The 24,464-nt window shown below is 37.3% G+C and overlaps 3 protein-coding genes across 3 annotated transcripts; all 3 read right to left on the reverse strand.

The window, feature by feature from the left end:
- Positions 1 to 3,281: 3,281 nt before the first annotated feature.
- LOC111149967 (olfactory receptor 4C6-like) lies at positions 3,282 to 4,238 on the reverse strand. The gene is given in 3 exon segments (XM_022507242.1): positions 3,282 to 3,806; positions 3,808 to 3,962; positions 3,965 to 4,238. Coding segments are annotated over 3 exon segments (954 nt in total).
- Positions 4,239 to 11,338: 7,100 nt separating this feature from the next.
- LOC111149682 (olfactory receptor 140-like) lies at positions 11,339 to 12,265 on the reverse strand. Its single transcript, XM_022506902.1, has one exon. It carries the CDS (start codon positions 12,263 to 12,265, stop codon positions 11,339 to 11,341), a length of 927 nt encoding a protein of 308 aa, XP_022362610.1.
- A 6,318-nt stretch (positions 12,266 to 18,583) lies between these two features.
- Positions 18,584 to 19,513, reverse strand: LOC111149910 (olfactory receptor 4C12-like). The gene has a single exon (XM_022507199.1). The coding sequence runs from the start codon at positions 19,511 to 19,513 to the stop codon at positions 18,584 to 18,586; it is 930 nt and encodes a 309-aa protein (XP_022362907.1).
- Between the last annotated feature and the right edge of the window lie 4,951 nt (positions 19,514 to 24,464).

Raw genomic sequence — 24,464 nt, forward strand, 5'->3', positions numbered from 1 at the left:
TAATGATCCGAAGGGGCACATGCACCCAAATGTTTATAGCAGCAATGTCCACAATAGCCAAATTATGGAAAGAACCTAGATGTCCATCAACAGATGAATGGATAAAGAAGATGTGGTATATAGACACAATGGAATACTATGCAGCCATCAAAAGAAATGAAATCTTGCCATTTGCAACAACGTGGATGGAACTAGAGGGTATTGTGCTTAGCGAAATAAGTCAATCGGAGAAAGACAACTATCATATGATCTCCCTGATATGAAGAAGTGGAGATGCAATGTTGGGGGGTTGGGGAGTAGGAAAAGAAAAAAAGAAAGAAGGTGGGATTGGGAGGGAGACAAACCATAAAAGATTCAATTTCAAAAAACAGACTGAGGGTTGCTGGGCGGAAGGGGGAAGGGACAGGGTGGTGGGGATATGGACATTGGGGAGGGTATGTGCTATGATGAGTGCTGTGAAATGTGTGAACCTGGTGATTCACAGACCTGTACCTCTGGGGATAAAAATACATTATATGTTTATTTAAAAAATTAAATATAATAAAATAAAAACAAAAACAAAAACAAAATGAGAGGACAGAGACAGAGACAGTCACAAAGAAATGTATGAAATGAGGGGAATCAAATAGAGGGAGATAAATAGCAATTTGCCTTTCTAGAATTGATCCAATAAACCATTCTACCCTCAGATTTAAAATCATGCCTTCATCATTTATTAGTATACAAAATCTATACCAAGTTTCCAAAGATAGAGGGCTTAATCTCTGGGCCATTTCTTCCATTAGTTAAAGTTCTTTATTAAAAGGCCTATAGCAAATTGTTTACAAAGCAGAGCTTTATGGTATGTTCTGGCTTGTAGAAGATCCTGTCCCCTATCCCTCTGTCCCTCGCACTGGTTTTACTGTCAAGGATGTTCAAACATAGCTACACATACATACAAATTTAAGAATCAAGTATATCAATTTTAATGAAAATATACTTCATCATTCTGGTGAAGGGATGTTATTAATTCATCATAGAAAATGGTGTCTCAAAAATCAGGGCCTTACTGGGTAGAGCCAGCCAAATTTCCCAAAGGACCACTGCCTAGGTGATTACCCAGGGTGAGATAGAGTAAATTATTGATTGGGTTCTAGAAGTGCAGGGAAATAGGAGGTACTTTTGTATTTGCTTATTGTATGATTAGAACACAGAAAGATTCTTCAGTCTTCTGACTGGGATTAATGATGGAGTCCATAAGATAAGAAATGAGGAAAGACTACTCAAACTTGGGACACGGATGTCACTGGTGACCTTGAAAAGAGCATTTTCAGTGTTAGGTACTGAAGTATCCCTGGAAAATGTTTAAAGAGAATAGAAAGAATTGGGAAACACTCATTAAAGAACCTCTTAAGTTTTGCTACAAAGAGGAGGAAATGAAATGGACTAGTATGTGATAAAGGAAATAAGACCAAGGGAAGATTTCATTTTAAAAATAAAAGAAATGACAGAAATGCTTCTTTGCTGAAGCAAATGATCCATTAGTAAGGGAAATATAGGTGAAATAAGAGATGCCTTTATGTAAGTGATAAGGAGGTGAGGCTCAGAACACAGATTGTAAAGAGATTGGTTGCCTTTGGATAGGAGCAAGGTTATGTGTTTATTGGAGAAGGTAGGAAGGTGGTATATATTTGAACAGATGCTGGTAGATTGATAGTCATGACTCTGTGGAAATGTTCTTCTGATGATTTAATTTTTCTCAGTGAAATAGGTAGCAAGTTCATCTAATGTTTTTCCATTAATTTCATGCTTGCAATAGCTTTTTAAGAAGATATTCTTCTCCAAACTAAGACACCATTTTACTCTATTTTGCTATGCAATTGTATCATGGATAGTACTGAAATGTTCAGTTCTAATAGAGAATCATATGATTTATAAGCTAACATTAGTAACAGCAAGTTCCTAAAAAAAGGGAGTAAGATCAAAACTTGTTTCAGATGTTACTGTTAAGAAGTCAGGCACTGGGGATTCCTGGGTGGCTCAGTGGGTTAAAGTCTCTGCCTTCGGCTCAGGTCATGATTCCAGGGTCCTGAGATGGAGCCCTACATTGGGCTCTCTGCTCCCAAGGGAACCTGATTCCTCCTCTCTCTCTCTCTCTCTCTCTCTCTCTCTCTCTGCCTGCCTCTCTGCCTAATTGTGATATCTATCTATCTCTCTATCTCTCTGTCAAATACAAAATAAAAATCTTTAAAAATTATTAAAAAATTAAAAAAAAAGAATACAGGCACTGAATTCCGAGGTAATATGATTAACAAGAAAGCTATTTAATGTGAATGAACTTATAAGAGTTAAGAGAAGAAATTTGTATTCAAACTGACAGGTAATAATTTCAACACAAATGGTAAAAACAGCTCTTACCTATGTAATAGAAGATGGAGCTTTTGGACCTACTTTTGACACTAGAAAAATTCAGAGTACAAACATTTGAGGCTAGGAATATCATTAAGATCCTTCCAGTTCTGTAATTCTAAAATTAAAACAGAAATATTATAATCCTAAATTTTTTACTCACAACCAGTTATTTATGCTGCCATGGGCTTCTTCTTCTCTTTTGACATGAGGCAAAATGAGGACATGTAAAATGAATCCAGAAATGAAGAGGCAGAGAATAACTAAGGGGAATGCCCAGGGGAAAACATCAGGAGAGACGTGTTTAAAGAGATGTGGAGGGGTGCCTGGGTGGCTCAGTGGGTTAAAGCCTCTGCCTTCAGCTCAGGTCATGATCACAGGGTCCTGGGATCAAGCGCCGCATCAGGCTCTCTGCTCAGCAGGGAGCCTGCTTCCCTTCCTCTTTCTGCCTGCCTCTCTGCCTACTTGTCATCTCTCTCTGTCAAATAAATAAATAGAAATCTTTAAAAAAAAAAAAAAAAGAGAGAGAGAGAGAGAGAGAGATGTGGAAACTTCACCTTAATGAGGTAAAAATAGAAAAAAAAAAAAATGAGATGGAGCCAGCCAAGCAATAGCTCTGGGAAAGAGTTCAGCAGCAAGCAGAGTAAGAACAAACAAAAGCCCTGAACCAGGACCGGAATTATTGAAAACCAGACTTGAATTAATTTAAAAAAAAAAAAAAGGAAGAGGAAAAAGGGTTCCCAGAGTCTTCTAAAAACAAGGTTGAAGCAAATGTACTAGAGAATTAGGAAATAACTTGATTATAGTATCTTAATCTGAATGGCACACATAAATGATGCCATTGGCTGTGGGGTGCCCAATGATTTGGAATGAATGGGACTTGCAGGAACTCATTATCCTTGTAGGAAAGATCTTTCCTTAGCATGTAAGCCAATGACATCCAGGGTCGCTCGTTTCACCAGTTTCCTCATGGCATTTTTTACCTCAGCATTCCTCAGGGTATAGATCAATGGATTTAACATGGGCACAACAATGGTAAAGGACACAGCCATTGCCTTGTCTATGGGGTAAGTGGCCACAGGCTGCACATATAGGAGAATGCATGGCACAAAGAACAAGATGACCACAGTGAGGTGGGAGCCACAGGTGGAGAGGGCTTTGCGCAGCCCTTCAGAGCTGCAAGACCTCAGGGAGCAGAGGATGACCACATAGGAGGTGATGAGAATAAGGAAGATGGTCACACACATCACCCCACTGTTGAGGATGACTAAGAGACCCAGGGTGTGCGTTTCCATGCAGGCCAGTTTCAACAAGGGAAACAAATCACACATAAAGTGATCAATGATATTGGGGCCACAGAAGGGTATCTGATACACGAAGATAAGCTGTATTGCTGTGTGGAGAACTCCCCCCCACCCAGGCCCCTCCAAGCAGCAGACAGTACACACGAGAGCTCATGATGGTTGTGTAGTGCAGGGGCTTACAGATGGCCACATAGCGGTCATAGGCCATCACGATGAGAAGGATGATCCCCACTCCACCAAAGAAATGTTCTGCAAAGAGCTGCCTGATCCAGCTGAGATGGTAGTGGTCTTGGAGAGAGAATCCACAATCATCTTCAGGGCAATGACAGAAGAGTAGGTGGCATCCATGAGGGACAAGCAAGTAAGGAAGAAATACATAGGTGATCTCAGACTCTGACTTGTGATCACAGTTACCACAATGAATAGGTTTCCCAACACTGTGGACACATACATGGTTAGAAACACAGCAGAGAGTATTTTCCACAGCTCCGGGTTCTCTGTAATGCCCAAAGGAATGAATTTAGTCACATTGTTTGGATTCTTCATTTACTATGGGCTGATAAAAACACACCACTCTGAGATAAAAATCTACAAAAGAATATTGTTTTTAATTAGTAATCACTAAGTGTGTTGGACAAGTTTTACACTGTGTCTCAGACTCTCTTGACCTGCTTTTTTCTCCAGCCACTAATATGGCCACCAGCTGCTAACTGTATAATCTCATAACAGCTCCACCTTAATTGATCCCAAATGATACAGGGAAAGTACCGCTCCAGTAGTAAAGTTCTAGTAGTAACGTTTTCCTGGCTCTGGATACTTAGGCAGAGGCTGTCTGCCCTTAGGTGGGAACACATTAGAGACCACTACTTTAAATGGGAATATAAAATAAGGTTCTCTTAAGCTCCTCTAAAACCCAAAGACATGCTCTTCATATTATCCCTTTTACTAAACAAGGTACACAGCTTCCAGGACACTGTTTGCAATCTACAATATGGGCTAACCCCAATCTATAGCCCAAGAACTTCAATAATGTTTTAGTAGCTCTAATAAAGTAGAAAGAACATAGTCTCAGAATCAGGAGAGCTGGGTTTTATTTCAAATTATTCCTCTAACTCCTAGAATGTGTTGTGACATTGTTCAGCATTCTGGGCCTCCATTTCCTCATCTGGAGAAGAGGCATTTACGGTAGATGACTGGTATGTTAGGGGTTCAAAGAAGCCAACTAAGGGACTCTGTTCTTCTCAAAGACAGCAGTTCAGAAATACCTGCATGAAATTTTTGCACTTCCAAACAGATGTTCGTTGAGCCATCTTAGGACTTAAGATATTAAAAAGCACAATACATTATTATAGATAATAATGCTCATTCTGTCTAAAATCTATAAATTCATCACAGTTCTTAACGACCACTAATACATACCTCAATCAGACATTCAAGACTTTGCCCATAGAAATCACCTCACTTTTTTTTGTATGTCTCCTTCACAGCCATCAAGTCCATTTCTTACTCCCAGAACACACACCTTCTTCTCTCTAGTACAGTGAGAATCCTTGGGTTCAGAGCAAGTAGACTTCACTCTCTGTCCCACTTATGATACTTACTGACTTAATATAATCTTCAATCCTGCAAAAATTAAACAGTGTAATAGCAGTTAAAGTTAGTATGTGTTGTGGAGTTATTTTGAGGGTACTGTGCTAAGAGCTTCATGATTTCCTCTTTTATGTCCCACAAAAGACTTATGAGACATGGAATGATTCTCTGATGTGGTAGATAATGCTTGGAGAGCTTGTGCACTTTGGGTGAGTCTGTGAGCGAATTCATAGCACAAGCTACTAACCATCATCTTCTACAGCATTTCTAAGAGTTATATACCCTGCCTCTCAATACTTTCATGAGCATCAAAAGAAGTACCAGCATGAGAATATTTGGGAAATACTAACCAAATTTTCATGATTATTTTCTATTCTTCTAAACTCCTGACTTCCTCCTGCCCCTGTGTATGCCATCTGTTGTCAAGAAATCCATTCTCCTTCCTCCAGCCTTACTTCCTCCCCAGTGTCCCTTTCACCTTCACCATCCTAGATATTTGTAACGATAAACATAGGGTGCATATCAGCAACAATTCAATTGGCTTCCTAGCCATTTTTTTTAAATTTCAGGTTGGTTCTCTCTCCTTATGTGGATGCTTAAGGATAGCTAATTTATTCTATTTTCACAAATTTCTAATGCTGCACTGTGCACACACAAGTCATTTAATTAAATTTAATTAAACCATGAAACTGAATTCATCCAAGGAAAGCAGTATTGAACCTTGGGCCCAGACAATGGTGGTACCAATCCTGCGTCCAGAAATGAGAGGTTGCCATTGCCAGAGCCTGGCTGCTCTTCCTCCAACATCCAGGCTCACATATCCACATATCCCATTTATTGTCTTTCAGCTCTCTTTTCTACTCCTAGACAGGCTTTAACCAAACCCAAGAACCATATGGCAGAGCCACACCTTGGACTCCCAGTTCAATGTTGAATCACTGCCTTCAAACACACTCTTAGAGTTGTTAAGCTCATGACCTGCATTAGGCAGACATTTAAATTTTGATAATTTGCAAAGAGCGATTAAAGTAAATCCAGCCCAAAAGTGTTGATAGCTTAAGGCTTTCTATCCAAAGGCACAGTTTGTGAGTATAGACAAAACAGATGAACTACTGATACATTTTAAGTACAATTATACTTAATATATGTACATACGTAATTGTGTATATATGTAAAGTGATTCGAATGTTTCAATAATTTCAAAAATAGTAATTAAAATTAATAAGAAGATGTTTAATACTCAAGTAACTTGTTCAGGTTACCTCCAGAACTCAACCTGATGTCATCCTTGCAACCTCCAAAAGGCAGTTAACTGACGGTCCCAGGAAGTAGAAGGCAGACATTGTACCATAAATTTTCCAGGATAATGTCAAGGTAACCAAAGTTCTGGCCCCATCCAGGATCTGCTTACATGAACTTTCATCAACAAAAGAGCTACAGGTTTTTACTTATTAGAGTTTCAACTTAGCAGATCCAAGTAAATCAGGACCTGCTCTGGAAACAAATCATCTAAGCACTTAATGGGAATTTGTTTTGATAGGTTCAGAGTTTCTAATTATTTTTAAAGAAAGATTTAAAACAGCTGCTCTAAGTGTCCAAGGGCTTAAATAGGAAATAAAACTTGTAGATGGCAGAAGAATTCAAATTTTATCTAAATGGGAAAGGTTGCGGGGTGGGGGAGGCAGATAATCTATTTATAATTTATGGAACTGTGCCCACCATTTGGCTGTATTTTGAGCTTAAGTTGTAAACCATTTCCAACTCACATCTTAGAAGAAACACCATTTAATAAGATGTTTTCCTTCACGTAATAAATTTGAGCTAAAAGAGGGCAGGGTGATATTTTCAAATGGCACAGAATTTCAAAATGTGCAGACTTGCATCATTCCAAGTGCATGCCCTGGAGGCTGTGTCTCTAGTGACAGGAGCTAATCTCCATACCAGTGAATTCTTATCTGACCCCTGTAGTGATCTGTTTTTCCCAGGGGCAAAGCTGCACTGGATCCAGGCCAGGCTGATGCTCCACAAACACACCACCAGATCCTGGCATTACCATTAACCACTCAATTATCTGCCCACAAGTAAACTCTCTTCTTCAATAACAGAATGGCCATATGGCAATCCCTCTGCCTAATGACACAGATAAAGAAATGTCAATATACCAGGCAAGTCCTGGGACCATACTGTTCTAACTTTAGCCTGGTGTCGCCTTCATCTTTTAAGACTATTATTAAAATTGTGTCATATCCAATTGTAGGAGACATGCCGTTATTAAGGATTAAAAAATGTACCTCAGCTAGAAAAAATAAAGACTCAGTTCTTTCTTGCTCCATAACAATTAGTATTACAAAATAACATGTTTTCCATTTAGAAATAGTTGGAGTTATAGACTTCATTCTTTTTTCACCTTCAATAGTAAAAAATATTGATATGCTACATTTACAGCATGGTTCCCAGTGCCCACTGCAAATTCATGTGTTAGATAACCTATTTATAAGAAGAACAGGGTTGGGGGAAATAATGTGATTAAACTTGAGCATAAGTAAAATTCTACCTGGGCTTCAAACAACCACACACATCGATTTCCAATTGTTCTCTTCTGCCACGCCCCCTGAATAAAATGTTGTTCATCATACTTACTACTAACACAATTACATTTTTCATTCATGAGTTAACTTGCTTATTAACCATCTGTTCCTCATGGGAATTTAAGTTCCATACAAACACAGCCTCTGTTCGTATTATTCAATACCTTATACCAAGCCCCCAGAAGCTCTCTGGCACACTGCAGGCACTCAACAGAATTATTTGAATGAATGAAATAAGAATTTCTTACACTTAATTGACCTTGGAGCCACCATTTTCAAGTAATAAATATTAAGACTATGGACTAGCAATAGAAAAAGCCTTATAGAAATGACAGCTCTTGATAGTGCTACCCTCATACCCAGACTGTCAGTCTCCTAAACAATTGAGTTGTTTATTTTTCCTGCAAATATCTCTCACCCATATGTCACTATCTTTCAAATGTGACCTTTTGAATTGCATTTCCTGAGCCCATTACATCCCACTTTACATGACATCCATGAAGGGAATTACATCTGTAGAAATCAGATCAAGTGGCTTTCCTCTGACCCAAGAAGAATCAGGAAAGTACAAGTAGACTGGGAAGCAGAGCTCAGGGGAGAGCTGAACAGAAGAAAGTGAACCCCAAAATAAGGACAGAATGCCTCAAGGACAATCTTCACATAGCAGCCAATGAACAGTTCTATGTTTGGGTGTTTCTATATTATGCTAGCAAAGAGTATTGTGAAGTGGGATGAGGAGAGAAGGCAGAGTCTAAAAGACTTGCTATTGTTGCTTAACCCTTATTCAGTCCCATTTTCTTTTGTATCAAAGGCATAGAGATCTATTAAAACGTACTACATTAAGAGACTTAATGCATATGAAGCCCTATCAAAATGTATGCATCATAGCCTTCAATAAGGGTTAGATCACTCCCTCACTTCATGCCTGAAATTTTCACAGAACTGGAAGCCCATATAAGCTATTCCATACTTGGTGTGGAGCCTGCTTAAGATTCTCTTCCTCTCCGTCGCCCTTTCCCCAAATCATGCATGCACATACATGTGCACTCTCTCTCTCTAAAATAAAAATTAATAAAAAAATTAAAGTCCTTATAAGGCAAAGTATCTTTGTACAACAGATCCAAATACTATTTATCTCATTAATTTTCCAGGGTAAGTATACTTACTTCCATTTTGTTTTAAATCTGAGAAATAATCAGATGGCATTTAACCTTCATGAGAGAATCTTGATGATGAGATCCTTTACAAAGGAATATCTTAACATTCCTTAAAATTATTCACAAATCAGCAAGACTCCATCTACTGAGAACATCAGACTGCCTTACATTTCTCCTTTCAGTTCTTATGCCTTCCAAGTTTGCTGTTGACAATTTATAATCTGTGTCCTTTACATCTTCTCACATCAGTTACCCCTAAGGCACAATTGTTGGCCCTAGCTTCCTTCTTCAAATCCCCCCTTTTGTCTTAAACTAGAAATAATATTTACTCAATACTTTTCCTATCCTTATCCCTGGCTTAGCCTTAGCTCCTGTCCAACTGTCAAAATAAATCACACATTATTTCGTCTGGATTCTGTTGAAATGTTTAATTCTCACCAGCACATGCCAACTTGATCATTTTTGGTAAACTAAGTGCTGTTAAATCATCTTCCAGGCCTGGACATTGTGGGACAAGTTTCTCTGTCTTAGGATTTGAGACAGCCATGCATAAGCTAGGACACACAGTCACCCCCAAGAACAGGTATACCATGCTCTGGCATTACTGTATGGTCAGTTAAGAAATAGCTCCAGATGACAAGTGAGTTTGAGAAAGGGGTATTTGTGACAAGTAACACGGGCTGGAGTGTTATAGTCAGAGTTTCATAAAGTGTTGTGTAGTCATGGAGAATGACCTGATCTTTCCCATGTGCAGAGAGGAGCATTGTTGCTTAAATATGTCTCTACATGTGAGACAAGGTTTTAGCAAATTTGACACCATATTTCTTAAAGGACAGAGGGAATCATTAAGACTGAAGAAGAAGGGGCACCTGGGTGGCTCAGCTGGTTAAGCAATTGCCTTCAGCTCAGGTCATGATCCTGGAGTCCTAGGATCGAGTCCCACATCGGGCTCCCAGCTCCGTGGGAAGTCTGCTTCTCCCTCTGACCTTCTCCCCTCTCATGCTCTCTCTCTCACTCTCTCTCTCTCTCTCAAATAAATAAATAAAATCTTAAAAAAAATAAAAGACTGAAGAATTAATTATCCATAGACATAAATATATAATATAGACATATATATATATATATATATATATATATATATGCCTAAATATTCCAGGCAACTATGTTTTATTTGAAAGAATAATATAGACATACATATATATATATATATATAATATAGACATATATATATATAGACATATATATATATACCTAAATATTCCAGGCAACTGTGTTTTATTTGAAAGAAAGTAGGACTGAGATCTGGAAGACCTGAACTTGAATTTTATACCTATAAATCGTATACGTTTGACCTGAGGCAAGTGACTTAGTAAGCCTCTCTTGTTACCTATTTGTTTCTCTGTAAAATGAGGACGGTAATATTGAAATTACCAGCTTTCCACAGGGATAAATCACCTGAGGTGTATATGCCCGACAAATAACAACATGTTCATGTAACATAATGTAGGTATCAAACCTCCAGAGCAAAACCTTTAGAACTTAACCATATGCCCTTTTGTTGAGGTTAAATAAAACAATGTTTACTGTTGTTGCTTCAAATGGTTCAAGTCTTGGTAAGGAAAAAGAAAAAGTTTCCTTTATAGTAAAAAAACAAACAAACAAAACAAAAATGATAAAAATTGTGACTTATAAGAACATTTAAAAATAAAAAGACCAAATTGAGAATAATTTCAAGATTTCTAGTTTATTTTTGTGCCAAAAAGCAAAACAAAACAAATAAAAAGAGGTTGTGAATTAGTCCCTTCCTTTTTTTGGTGTCCTCTTTGCTTTGGTACATTCATAGGGCTAAAAAAAGAAATCAGGAGTCATTCTTTTATTCCCCAACTGCTCCCTCTGATATATCTACTTAAGAATTTCTACTCTCTTGTTGACTTTACCATAGGTGAAGAAAAAAAGAAGTTGCATGGAGTAAAAAATTTCAAGTAACAAATCTGAAAAATTTAGTAAAGTAGCATAAGACTTTGGAGAGAAAAAAATACTCTAGAATAAACAAACTAGGGATTTATAGTTGTTCTTTCTATTCTTTTTTTGAATCTGTGAACACTGTGGCTTTGATAAAGTACATTAAAAGCTATCAAAAGCACCTATCAAAAGGCCTAGCCACTGTTAAGTGCTTCATCAGTATTAGAATATGGGAATTTTTTTTTTTTACACTATTGATCTGCAAAATTTTCCATTCTCTTTCACACTGTACAACAGATAGAATCCTCCCTATTAAATAAACCATCCCTTCCTTGGCATTAGGAACAGACTAAGTTATCCTCCTCTTCAACAGACTCCTCATGACATTTTTCACCTCTGTGTTTCTCACTGTGTAAATGAGAGGATTCAACATGGGAGTGAGGATTGCAAAGAACACAGTCACCAACTTGTCCACAGGGTAGGTGACTACAGGACGCATGTAGGTGAATATGCAAGGCACAAAAAAGAGCACAACTACAGTAAAGTGGGAGCCACACGTTGAGAGGGCTTTGTGCCGACCTTCGGAGCCATGGGATTTCAGGGAGCTCAGGATGACTATGCAGGAGAGGAGCAGCATGGAAAAAATGAGCAAGCACATGGCCCCACTGTTGGCTGCCACCACCATTCCCAGCATGTAGGTGTCACTGCAGGCAAGTTTCAGCAGAGGGAAGAGATCACACATGAAGTGGTCAATCACATTGGGACCGCAGAAGGGCAATTTGACCATGAAAAGGATCTGCACGGTGGCATGCAGGATCCCCCCTATCCACGCCACTACCACCAGGAGGTGGCAGAGCCCCGGTCGCATGATGGTCGTGTAGTGCAGGGGCTTACAGATAGCTACATAGCGATCATAGGCCATGAGAATGAGGAGGATGATCTCTGATCCTCCCAGAAAGTGTTCCACGAAAAGCTGAGTCAGGCAGCCGCCCAAGGAGATGGTTCTCCTCTGGTACAGCAGGTCGATGATCATTTTGGGGGTGGTCACAGAGGTGTAGGATGCATCTATAAAGGACAAGTAAGTGAGAAAGAAATACATGGGAGCCGAAAGTGTGGGGCTGAGGGAGATGGTAATGACAATGAGCAGATTGGCCAGCACAGTAAATAGAAAAATGAACAAAAAGACCACAAAGAGTATTTTCTGCAAGTGTGGATTCTGCATGAGTCCCAAGAGAATAAATCCAGTCACATTGTTGGGAGATGTGAGGTGATCCATTCAGGAAAAACACCTTCCTGGGGCCTGAATTCCCTACAAAGGGATAAAGAGAGACACCTGTTATCCCTGAAAGGATTGTAGTCAGATTTCATAGTACAAAAACAGTGACTAACTGTAGAGCATGCTCTGGGCACTCTTTGCATCAACATTTATTTCAATTCTTTCTTACTTTCTCTACAATGCATTCCGTCTCCTCAGATACTTCATACTTGCGACCTGTAAACACCCATAGCACAACCTGGGATGAGTAAATTTACTGAAAAAACACTGAGCTATAAACATGACATTGCGTTTTTCCTGATTCCCACTCTACATGACTTTGCTAAGTCATGTCAGTGTCCCATGCTTCTGAGCCTTCCTCTGTGTCTGTGAGCTTACAAATTGTTAACTCTCACATGTATTTTGTAAAGTAAGAGTTATTCCCTCTTCTGAGGGAATTTACATTTGAACCCTCACATGTGGAAAGACATGGTCATAAGTATCAATCATAAGCAGGTGATTTAAAACGGAAGATGTACAAGCCATTGGTGACATGTCTTCCCTGGTACCTACCATAACATATATAGTGTTCCTGTGTTTCTTCACTGTGCCTACCACGGTGTCAGGCACAATGTCTACAGTGTCTGGTCCCTGTTAGGTAATGAATAAATGCTTGGTGAATTACCACATTCCTGTATCTCCACGGGTAAGAATGCACTCACTTCCCCATCCCATAAACATAGATATCCAAGCTCTTTTGTCCTCCCACTCTGTTTTTACTCTTTACTTTATGACACATAAATAGACTTCTGAAGAAAAAGGTTGTATTCTAGCTTAATAGTTTCTGACAAAATTTATAAAGTGAGTATGCAAATATAACTTGCTTCTAGGAAAGAATATGTTCCTGGGTCATTTTACTTTCAAGATTATTACAGTGTTTGTTAGTTAATATTTTTTATTCTTCAACATGCTGTTCCACATACAATTTAACATAACCACATTCAGTAAATGGGCAGTTTCAGTAGAATAGGATAAAAACTCCTAGATCTAGGGTGTTCATTACATGATGCTCTATCAAGCAAAGGAAACCCTTATTTAAAAGTTTTAAAAATAGAAATTTAATCAGAGAACAGAAAGAAATATTCTGTTAGGTAAATAGATCACATACTATCTATATACATACATATATACAAACACACAAACAAATATGTAATATCTACTATTTACTGTAAGTGCCCATTAAATGTTCACTCATTCAACAAACATTTATTGACAATTCCTATGTATATAAATGTATGTTTGTCCAGAGAAGGTCATAAAAAGTGTCCCAGTTTAAATGCCTTTGGTAATCCCTCCCCAACACTTTATCACCAAATGGCAGCAGTGCTATCATTCATGAGATCCCTCCACTCCTTTACATATCTCCTATGTGCCTTCTCATGGCTTCTTTTCCCATCCTCCCATAACGTCCATCATCCATCATTCCTGGTTGCAGGATATTGCAATACTAATACAATGAGGAAATTTGGGGACGTATAGTTCCCAAAGGAAACAGAGGAGAAAATGTAAATATAATGAAATGTGTTTTTTAAGAAAATATTTCCTCTCCTTGCAAAGATAAGTGGACAAAGAAGATTATTTTTTAATTATCCAAAATGAAAATTTTACTCATGTGTGAAAACCAAGTGCAGAAGCTTCATTGCATTCCCTTATTCTGAGGTACTCCCTCGACAGATCAAAAAATAGTATAGTGGACATAAACTCAGAATAAATACAAGTTAATGAGAGATTTAGAAATAGCTGTGAAGAAATAGAAATTATTTGGTCCTTTTGTTTGGCTCCAAAATATTCTTTCTAGGAATGAAACCCAAAGAAAAATACTTTTAAAAGAGAAAAATCATTATGTAGAAATATGTTCAACAAAATTATTATGAGCTGTGGAAAACTAAAAACTGCATACGATGTCCAACATTAGAAAAGCAGACAAGTAAAATATAGTGCACCTCTTTGAATAATGTGTCGTTTATAAGAAAGATGTTTTTAAAAATTGTACAATGCCAAAGGAAAAGTATTAAGTGTAAAAATAGGTGGGTGAAAGTTTGGAACAAATTTGAATATATAACATGATTCTAATTAATTGAAATATATATATGTATATATTAGTAAGAAAAAAGACCCCAGGGGCGCCTGGGTGGCTCAGTGGGTTAAGCCGCTGCCTCCGGCTCAGGTCATGATCTCAGGGTCCTGGGATTGGGTCCCGCATCAGGCTCTCTGCTCAGCAGGGAGCTTGCTTCCCTCTCTCTCTCTATCTGCCTGCCTCTCCGTCTACCTGTGATCTCTCTCTGTCAAATAAATAAATAAAATCTTAAAAAAAAAAAAAAAAAGGAAAAGAAAAGAAAAAACACCCCCAAAATGTTTTTACTTCTAAACTGGTGGGATGTAGTTGTTTCTATTGTGATGCTTGGCCTCCTGAAGAGATTTAACCCTCAGATCTGTGGAGTGTGAGACGTGATTATATGATATGTTAGATGCATTTAAACCTGAGATTCTATAATTATATGAATTTCTGGGGGGAAAATTATCTCACCTACAGACTGGTCTAGCACAGCTTCATGGCCAGGATCCCCAGCAGTTGTTAGTTCACCAAAAAATAAGTTAGGTTGTAAGATTGAAAATACCAACTCACCCAGCTCCATTAAGTGTCTTTGTTGATTTATAAATGGCACATTTCTCTTGAGCCTCACAGGCACGAACACATACCCTATTTGTAGGTGCATTCTGTGAAGTTTATTAGCCGTGGCTAATTGGACCTCAGGGATATGTCACCGTTACTACTCGATCTTACCAACAACCCAATTATTTTATGTAACTTAACATGAGAGGAGAAGTTTTATAGTATTCATCTTTGATTTTTAATTCTTTTCCTTTAGTCTGTATGAAAACAAAACTCCATAACAAGAGCAAAAAACAAAGTCAACCACTTACAAATTTATATGCTTGATAAAAATGAGTTTAATACAGAGACTTTAATATTTGGTATTGTATAAATTAAACACTTAGGAGGATAAGAATCTTACCTTTTAAATTTTCATTATAATATTTTGTGTTTTTTGACTGAACTATCATTCCTGGTAATAATTTTTAAATATTATTTAAAGATGTAAATTAAGTGATATTTATGAACCCCATTATAATATTGACACTTCAAACCAGCTAAAGCTTACTTCTTCAAAGCAGTTGTTACTTGGGCCAATTCTGAAATTAGATTAACATAATAATGAAAATAATTCCATTCTATGAATCAAGTCACAGATGATAAAATGCATTTATTTCAGTCACTTAAACTTAATCTCTGATATACCTATGAAAAGGAAGAGAAATATGCATCTGAATTCACAGTTCATAACAAGGAATTATAAGACAGGAATTGAGAATGCTATTCACCAAGGCAAAGGAAAAAGCCAGGCCTCTCAATCTTGGCTCAGGATCCTAATTCCTAAATTATTGTTTTACAACTAAAGTGTCATGACACGTTTATGCTGCCATCAATGGTGATTTATAATACAATTACATACTAAGAGAAATAAATATTAATTTTTGGAATGATTTTTAAACAAATTTAATTCAATTCAATTCAATTCAGAAATATTCCTATGTAGAACCACATTCACCCTTGTTCAAATATGTTTCCTTTATTAAAAGAAAAAGAAATTGTACATAAATCTGGATTGGCTCAAGAGAATGTGGTCACTATGAGCAACACGTGTCATGAGGAGAACAGTTTATGATAAATGAGACCAACTAAACCCAAGATTCATTAGACACTTGAGTATTACAGTGCTATGATAATATTTGTGATGGCAGATGCCAAAGAGAGTTTGAATGAGGATGGAATCTTAAAAGCTGTAAGGAATACACATTTTACTGAAGTATCATCTGTGAAAATGTCTTGAACTTGTCTTTCAACTCTTGAATGAAAGCCAGAGCCAGATCAGAGAATTAGCATGTATTTAAACAGACATCATACTCAACATCAGGAAAGATTGCAATCCATTCATATAGTCTATTAAGTGGTCATCTAGCCTCTACTTAGCTACAGTAGTCGGTAATTGCATTAGAACCTCTACATCTGTCTAGTCTACCCCCCTCAAGGACGAAAGTAGCATGAAATGAAGGTAGATCTAAATCACTGAGACTTAGCCATGAAGATAATTATTCAAAAGATAAGTTACTGGAACTATCCCAAGAAAGTGTATTTCCAGAATATAAATCCGAAGACAGACTGGTTGGTAACCCTTGAGAGAGAGCAACACAGAGTTTCAATCTAGAAGGGTAAACCAGAATGAAAAAGAAATTAAATATAGATAACATCATAGCTGGTCAGAAACTGGATGAGGTATGATGTGATGTTTGATGGGTTCGGGGACTAGTTTCATAAAAATCAGATACCTGCCAAAGTGTTCTTTTTGTGGGCAGCTTCATACATTTCAGTAGGGAGAAGGACATGTTCTCAAAGAGCAGAACTCATATTGTCTTAGGCCAATCCACAGACCCTTTCAGCCCAGAAGGACATCTTCTAAGTTGTTTATGAGTAATGGAAAAATTACACGAGATGAGATGTGCTCTCATAACCTTTCCAATTTTACTTCTTCTAACTGAAGTAGAAGCAAATTAACAGTATTTATAATAATAAAAATATTGACATAAGCAGAATCACAGAACTTGGAAACACCTTCTGAATTACCTAAGTAAACTACTGGTAGAAATAGGGAGAGCTGTTTTGCGTCATGGAAAGGGATGATGGCATAGTGAGAAATAAGATCATGTCTCCTCATCCTGAAGATAAGGTTTTTGCTCTACATTTTCTTAACCATAATATGCTTGTTAAATATTTTCACATCATGCAATCAACTGATATTTTTAATAAAACATGTGGTATTCATGTGAAGTAGGAGCCTGGAACTTTCTGTCAATAGAAAAAATTACAGGGGCACCAGGGTGGCTCAGTCTTTTGAAGTTCCAACTCTTGATTTGGGCTTAGGTCATGATCTTAGTTAGCATCATTAGACTGAGTCCGGCACTGGGCTCCATGCTCTGTGTGGAGTCTCCTTGAGATTCTCTCTCTCTCTGCCTCTCACTTTCTATCTCAATTCTAAAATAAATAAGTAAAATCTTTTTTAAGAAAAGAAGAAGCTATTAGCACATTTATGACATGCATATACATTTGTACTTAGGTACAGACTTTTTTTTTTAACAGACTTTATTTTTAAAAAAGAGCCAAAATTGATTCACAACAAAGTCATATAAGTTGTTTTGCTAAAAAATCATTTTTTCGTTCAAGTGTAATGATTCCTGTTTTTTTTTTTCATATCCCTTATAAATGACCTCCTAAAGCAGTTTCCAGAGACAATTCCAGTCTCAAGGAACTAAAAGTAAAGCCAGCTTTTTAATAGTAAAAGTTTTTTAAATATATTCTGTTGTATGTTTTGAGAAACACTTGCATTTGATTGTACTAATAATTATTACTCTGATAAAGTGTCATAACCTATAGCATATAATAAAAAATATTTGTTTAGTACAAATCATATTCAAATACTGGTCCAAGCCACCTATAATAATGAAAAGATCATAGGATGGGGAGTAAGAATATTTGGGTTCAAGGCTGACTTATATGTTCTAGGATCTACTTATTTAAATCTTCTGATTTTCCACTTTTTTCTGTAAAGTAAAAACAATAGAATTCAATCTTATAAGGGGTGACCATGTGAAAACGCTTAAACATTTTCACATCATTTTAAATACCATTAATTTTTATAATTCCTGACAACTTTTACTCAACAGAACAAGAAACCCCAAAATAACTTTAAACATTAGGTATATCAACTGTGGCCAAAAGGGTGTTGGCAAGTATCATCTTTCTAAATTATACTCCACACTGTCCTATATGCCAGTAGGCAGTACAGCTTTCTGAGTACTAACTGCTTATATACACAAGCCGTTATACAACTCTGTAACTAGAAAGGCATGTTTTAAGTTTGTTACAAAACAAGAATGGTTCTGATGAATTGCTGCTTTTCTTCCCCCTAATAGTCTTTGAAATGGTTGAAAGATCATTAGATTTGGATTTAGAAAAAAAGCAGATTCACACGCTAGCTCTGTCTGACATTGGGCTACTTATTTAATGTTTTTGAATTTCATTTTTCCTTCATCTGTAAAACAGCAATAATCATAATAATACCTACCTTGCAGAGGGGTTGTCTCACATGGGAGGTATGGAAAGTACTTTAAAGTAATATAAAAATGTAAAGATCATGATAGAAATAAAATCTTTGTATTGAGTCACTTATCTGAAATTGCATTCCTGTTTAATAACATTCTAATGGCATTTTTTACCTCTGTATTCCTGACTGTGTAGATGACAGGGTTTAACATGGGAGTAACAAGAGTATAGAATACAACTATGGCTTTATCCATGGGAAAAGTAGCTACTGGTCGCAGATGCATAAAAATACAGGGCACGAAGAACAAGACAACTACTGTGATGTGGGAGCCACAGGTAGAGAGGGCCTTTTTCCTCCCTGCAGAGCTGTGAGTCTTCAAGGAGCACAGGATGACCACATAGGATACCAGTAACATCACAAAGGTGATCACAGAGATTACCCCACCATTGACAGCAACCAAGAGACCAACAAGGAAAGTGTCAGTGCAGGCAAGTTGTATCAGGGGGAAAATGTCACACATGAAGTGATCCATGATATTGGGACCACAGAATGGGAGCCAGAAAGTAACCAGAATCTGTCCAATGGAGTGGAGAAAACCTACTGCCCAACACACACCCACGAGGAGGCAGCATGTGTGGTGGTTCATGATAGACACATAGTGCAGAGGTCTACAGATGGCCACATAGTGGTCACATGCCATGACCACAAGGAGAACAATCTCTGAAGTTCCTAAGAAATGTTCTATGAAGAGCTGTGTCACGCAGCCACTGAAGGAAACAGATTTTGAATCAAAGAGCAGATCGGCTAGCATTTTAGGGATTATGGCAGAGGAATAGCATGCATCTATCAAAGATAAGAAGGCCAGGAAGAAATGCATTGGGGAGTCCAAAGCCTGGCTGCCAATGGTAATAACCACAACGAGTAGGTTGCCCGTGACAGTGACAGTGTAGGTGATAAGTGACACCAGAAATAGACTTCTCTGCGTTGGACGATCCTGGGTAAGTCCCATTAGAATGAATTCGGTCACATTCATCCTGTCTTCTTTCATTTCAATCCTGATGATAGATTCTGGAGTACAGAATTAACCTGCAAAGACAAGATCTCCAAATTCAAATTATGAGAACTTTATATTTTGGATTTTTAGACCCGACCAAAACATTTTAGTAGTATAAACTACTTTTTCATGGTGTACCAAGAAAAGAAACATCCTTTTTCTATTTTATAAAAAGAGTGAATTTTTGAACTAACTCAGTTTCTTACAAGGTTCATCACCTGACAAACCATCACTGAGGCTGTGCTAGAGGACATCCAGATACAGGGAACTAACTCACCATATAATTAGCCTGATTGTTTCTCAGCTAATAAGAAACGTTAAGAACTGTTCATTAAATATATTTTTTTAAAAACTATTTGTACAATTGTTGATTTAATATACAGATTAAGTGCAATTCACTTTTTTTTTTTTTGTCTTTTAAAAGCCCTTCAAGTAAGTGGCAGAGTAGACCTGTATCTGTCTTGTTCACCTCTTTATCCCCAGCACTTGGTTCAGTGTCTGACCCATAGTGGTATTCAACAAGTATTATATAAATAAATCAGTTGGAAGACTCCTTACTTTTTTTTCCTGTGTTTTCTTTTTTTTTTCCTAGCTCCCCAAATGAAAGTGTTTACTCTCTTACATGGGAGAAAAAGCGGAATACACAGTTGGAACAGGTACTAGATGTATTCTTTCTACCCCTTCAGATCTGTTCTCAATGTGTACACCCTGGGCGGCTGCTTTCCCTGGTCCCCTTCCACCAGATCTCACTTACTTCTTACCAACAGGTGGTACCAGCTGAATGCAAGACAGGTGGGAAGAAAAGGATTTCAGGGTATTTACTGTCCTGGTTCCCTCCTATGGTCTGTCAACCAGTGGGTGACAAATGAGACAGAACACTTGGGATGGAACTTCTGGTTTCCTGTGATCGCTCTCTCCCCTTGTTCTCTCAGGTCTAACTGTGATAATGGCTTTATCATCCCTTGCTGGTTTCCCATAGTCCTACCTACACCCTGGTAAGTAAACATAATTAAGCTCTTCTAAATCTCTCATTTTAAGTATGCTATTTCAGGGCGCCAATGGACGCAGAAAATTTGTGTTCTTTCCTTTGGAAAGAAAGAAAGAAAGAAAGAAAGAAAGAAAGAAAGAAAGAAAGAATTTTCCTTTTATATAAATTTATTTTATTTATAAAACATTCATACTTCTTTTGATATACAGCGACTAAGTAAGGTTAACTTTTGTCAGAAAAAAATATTGTGTAAGAAAGAAATGTAACCTAAAGATTACTGGACATCTTCAGTTGAAGTCTACGTGTTATCTATGACACTCTCTTTAGGATTATATGATTCTATGGGATTTATGCCTTCTGGTATCTCGAGCTATTCAACAACTCCTTAAATTTATAAAACTGATAATAACACTAACAACTCTGGTCCATAGAAATGCAAATGCTGCTTGGTGGAACGTTGATTGATTTCTCTGGTCATTACAGATCAATCCAGTTTTGCATTTATTCATAAATTATTTACACATCCCTGACTGAATAATGTAAGAGTGCTATTTTCGAATTTCCTTTTGGCTGAGTATAATCTTACCAGTTTCCTTATTAATTAATGAACTAAATAAAACCTTTGTTATGTGTTCATTTTATATTTCTTTGAGAGTCATGGTTTCACATTTTTAAAAATTATCTTGCCTTCAGATAAGAGAAGAGCAACCATTATATTTAGGAGAGATAAACTGAAAGACTTCTAGAGATCCAGATATTCTTGTCCTCTGTGTTCTTTCACCATGGGTTTTTCTGTTTTATTCTGTTGGAGATTTGTTTCTGCTTAATCAATTTGTAAAAATCTTCTTTAAAACTTTCTTTGAAGTAAAATAGAAACAAAATATGTCATTGAAATTTTTTTCGTTAGCTTCCCAATTCCAGTCCCAGCCAAATTTAGCTAATATGAGTATCCGTAGCAACCACATTGAAAGGAACCTGCTGAAAAAATCCTATCATTCTGGCCCTGGTGTGTGTGTGTGTGTGTGTGTGTGTGTGTGTGTGTTCGTGTGTGTGTGTGTGTGATGTAGAGGAAGATTATATAATGCAATATAATTTTATGGTTTATTTAGTCACTTGCTTATAAGTTCACCTCAAAATACTCATGGTCTACTATATGCCTAACACTCTAGGGAAAAAAACAGATAATGTCTCTGCTTTTCTGAAGCGTATATTCTAGTACGTAGAGACAGAAAATAGCAAATAGAAAAGGAATTATATATAATGTCAAAAATACAATACCTGCTAGGAGAAATATAAAGCAGGGTAAATGATACATGATCCCTGAGTAGGATTATTTTCTGTAAGGTAATCAGAGAGGACTTCTTTGAGAAGGGATGGCATAAGCCAAACTTGAATGGCTGTGGAAGGACCCACAAAGGTATCTGAGGATAGAAGTTTCCAGATAGAGAAACCAGCAAGTGAAAAGTCCCTGAGGAGGGAGCATCGTTGGTACCAGTGATCAAAGGAAGCTAGCTTAACAGGAGTGGGATGAATAAAGAGTGGTTGCTGACAGATTGTGCAGAGCACTGTAAGAGGATTATTCTGGCTTCTGTCTGGAGAATGGTTCATAAAGGAGCAAGAGTAGAAGAAGACTAGTTAGGAAGTTATTGCAACCATCTAGCCAAAAAGTGATGGTGGTTTGGACTGTGATGGTAGGAGTAGAGGTGGATGTATTATGAAGGTAGATACAATAGAATTCACTGAGAGACTTGACAGAGACATAAAGAGAGAAAAGAGTAAAAATTACTCTAAAGTTTTTTGGACAACATCACCTAAAGAAAGCATTGTCATGTACGGAGACCATTTCATGTCTAGATGTCACCACTAACACAGCCAGCATTTGCTTGAGTGTTTACAAGTGCCAGATACATTTACTCTTTACATCAACACTGAAGTCAGACCCTGCTATCATCCTTATGTAACAGATGAAATAATGAAGACTTACAAAAGGTAAGGAAGCTGTTCAGTGTAATTCAGTAGGTTGTGACCCTTGCCTTACACTGGAATAAACAGCAAAGATAATTCTGTAAAATACATTTAACCTCTGGAACTCTTCACTATTTACTGTAAAATGAAGATACTTGGCTCAAAGGATATCTGTCAGAACAGAAGGGTGACTAGTTCTGTAATTGGCACAAAGTAGGTACAAAGGTTGACATTTGACCATGACTATTATATAGTATTCTTTCTACGAAATTCATTCTGCAATGAATTGTTAAAAAAAAAAAGAATATTTATCTATCATTTATCTTCATTGTTCTTAACTATGTAGCATGAATCTTTTCCTCTTCTTTACCAAAGTGGCTGCTTGTAAACTATTTCACACATAGACACACTGACTCCATACACATTAGATTTATTAGTCTTGGCATTAAATAGACAAAGATAGTTTTTATTACAAGATTACAGTTTGAAAATGAGTGCCAAATATAATATTCCAACAAAAAGAAATAAATTTACTGCAAGCGTTGTCATTCACTGATACTCTCCCCATTAAATTCATTTTTTCCTTTTTTTGCTCAGCACCCTTCCTCCCCCACAAAAATGATCTCTACTTGTTCACTGCTCTCCATGCTGTTCTCATGTCTCCAGATTTTGTTTTCCTAGAGTCATCTTTTAACCTATAATGATGAATATTCAGTTAATAAATAATATTACCCCCTTAGAGTCCAAGAGAATACTGCTTCAGTCCCTTCTGAAAAAGGACTAGTGAGAGTAATCTAGTAGAAGAATAGCTACCAAGAAGACCGGGGAGTGGGAAGACAACTTACCTGTGTCTATCAACGCTGCAGGTGATAATGGGGAAACTAGGAAGGCTATTCTGGGAGACTCTAACCAGCCCCCTTTTTCAGCCTCCAGGGTGAAAAATGGAGATCTATTAACAGATGTTATCACTATAGATGAGATAATTTAAGGAAGGATTTTTTTTTTCTGTGTAAGTTTGTGTAAGCCAGAGAGAATCCAGTCCTTAAAAAATCCAATGCTTTATCTCTTGCAAACATGGTTGTTTGGGTCTCTGGCTTACCCTTGCAATTATATCATCTAAACATTATGGTGAATTAATAGAGAAGCTATCAAATAAGTTATAGTTTTGGTAATGTTACAACAAGATAAAATCCATTTGTTGCCTTTATGAAAATCATTCCCTTATTTCTCAAAACCCATTACTCATTCATTCATCCTTTGATTCATTGCCTAGTGCCCAGAGTTTCACTGATTCACATGTTAATTCAGCAACCATTTATTACACCTTCAATATGTGTAAGTGGCAGGAAGGTGGTCTTCAGGGGGGAATGCAAAGACAGGAGCCTGATTTGAAAGAGCTCCTCCTCTACCATAGGTAGAGGAGGAGCTCTAATTCTAATGAACATTCTAATGAAATTAGACCAACATTCTAATGAAAAAGAGAGAAAATGTTAAATGTGTCAGAGGCATGCACTTCAAAATATGCAGAGGCCAAATAACCACATGTGAATGACTGGAAGATGAAGCATGGATCATATCTTTGAGACTAGAACACGGAGTTAGACATTTCAACATTTTGTACTGAAGATTAAGTGAATGCCTAAAGTGGGAAATAGAATTCGAAACACCTAATCTTGAAAGAACTGCTTCAGTTTCCTATCACTTCAGGAAGCAAGGGAGTACTATTTGTTGTGTAAAAAGATTAAAAATTTGGAAGCAATGAGGTTCTAGTCATTTCCTATATTTTATCAAAGAAGAGCATCTTCGCTCTTGGAGAGAAAGAAATCCTTTGCTTCGATTGCTTTCAATTATCAGAAGCCACATCTTCAATAACTATGATGTTTTCACCAGCCTCTCTCATATGATAACACATATGGAACAACCAAGAGTACCTCTCCCAGCAGTGCTCTCCCTCATTAAGAACCAAAGGGCACAGGAGTTGAGGAAGGAAAG

This window comes from Enhydra lutris, unplaced genomic scaffold, assembly GCF_002288905.1.
Source record: "Enhydra lutris kenyoni isolate GAN:26980312 unplaced genomic scaffold, ASM228890v2 scaffoldscaffold22, whole genome shotgun sequence".
NCBI classification, from domain to species: domain Eukaryota; kingdom Metazoa; phylum Chordata; class Mammalia; order Carnivora; family Mustelidae; genus Enhydra; species Enhydra lutris.

Excerpts from the sequence above, each read along its gene's own strand:
- LOC111149682 (XM_022506902.1), bottom strand. The coding sequence starts at position 12,265 with ATGGATCACCTCACATCTCCCAACAATGTGACTGGATTTATTCTCTTG.
- LOC111149910 (XM_022507199.1), bottom strand. The coding sequence starts at position 19,513 with ATGAAAGAAGACAGGATGAATGTGACCGAATTCATTCTAATGGGACTT.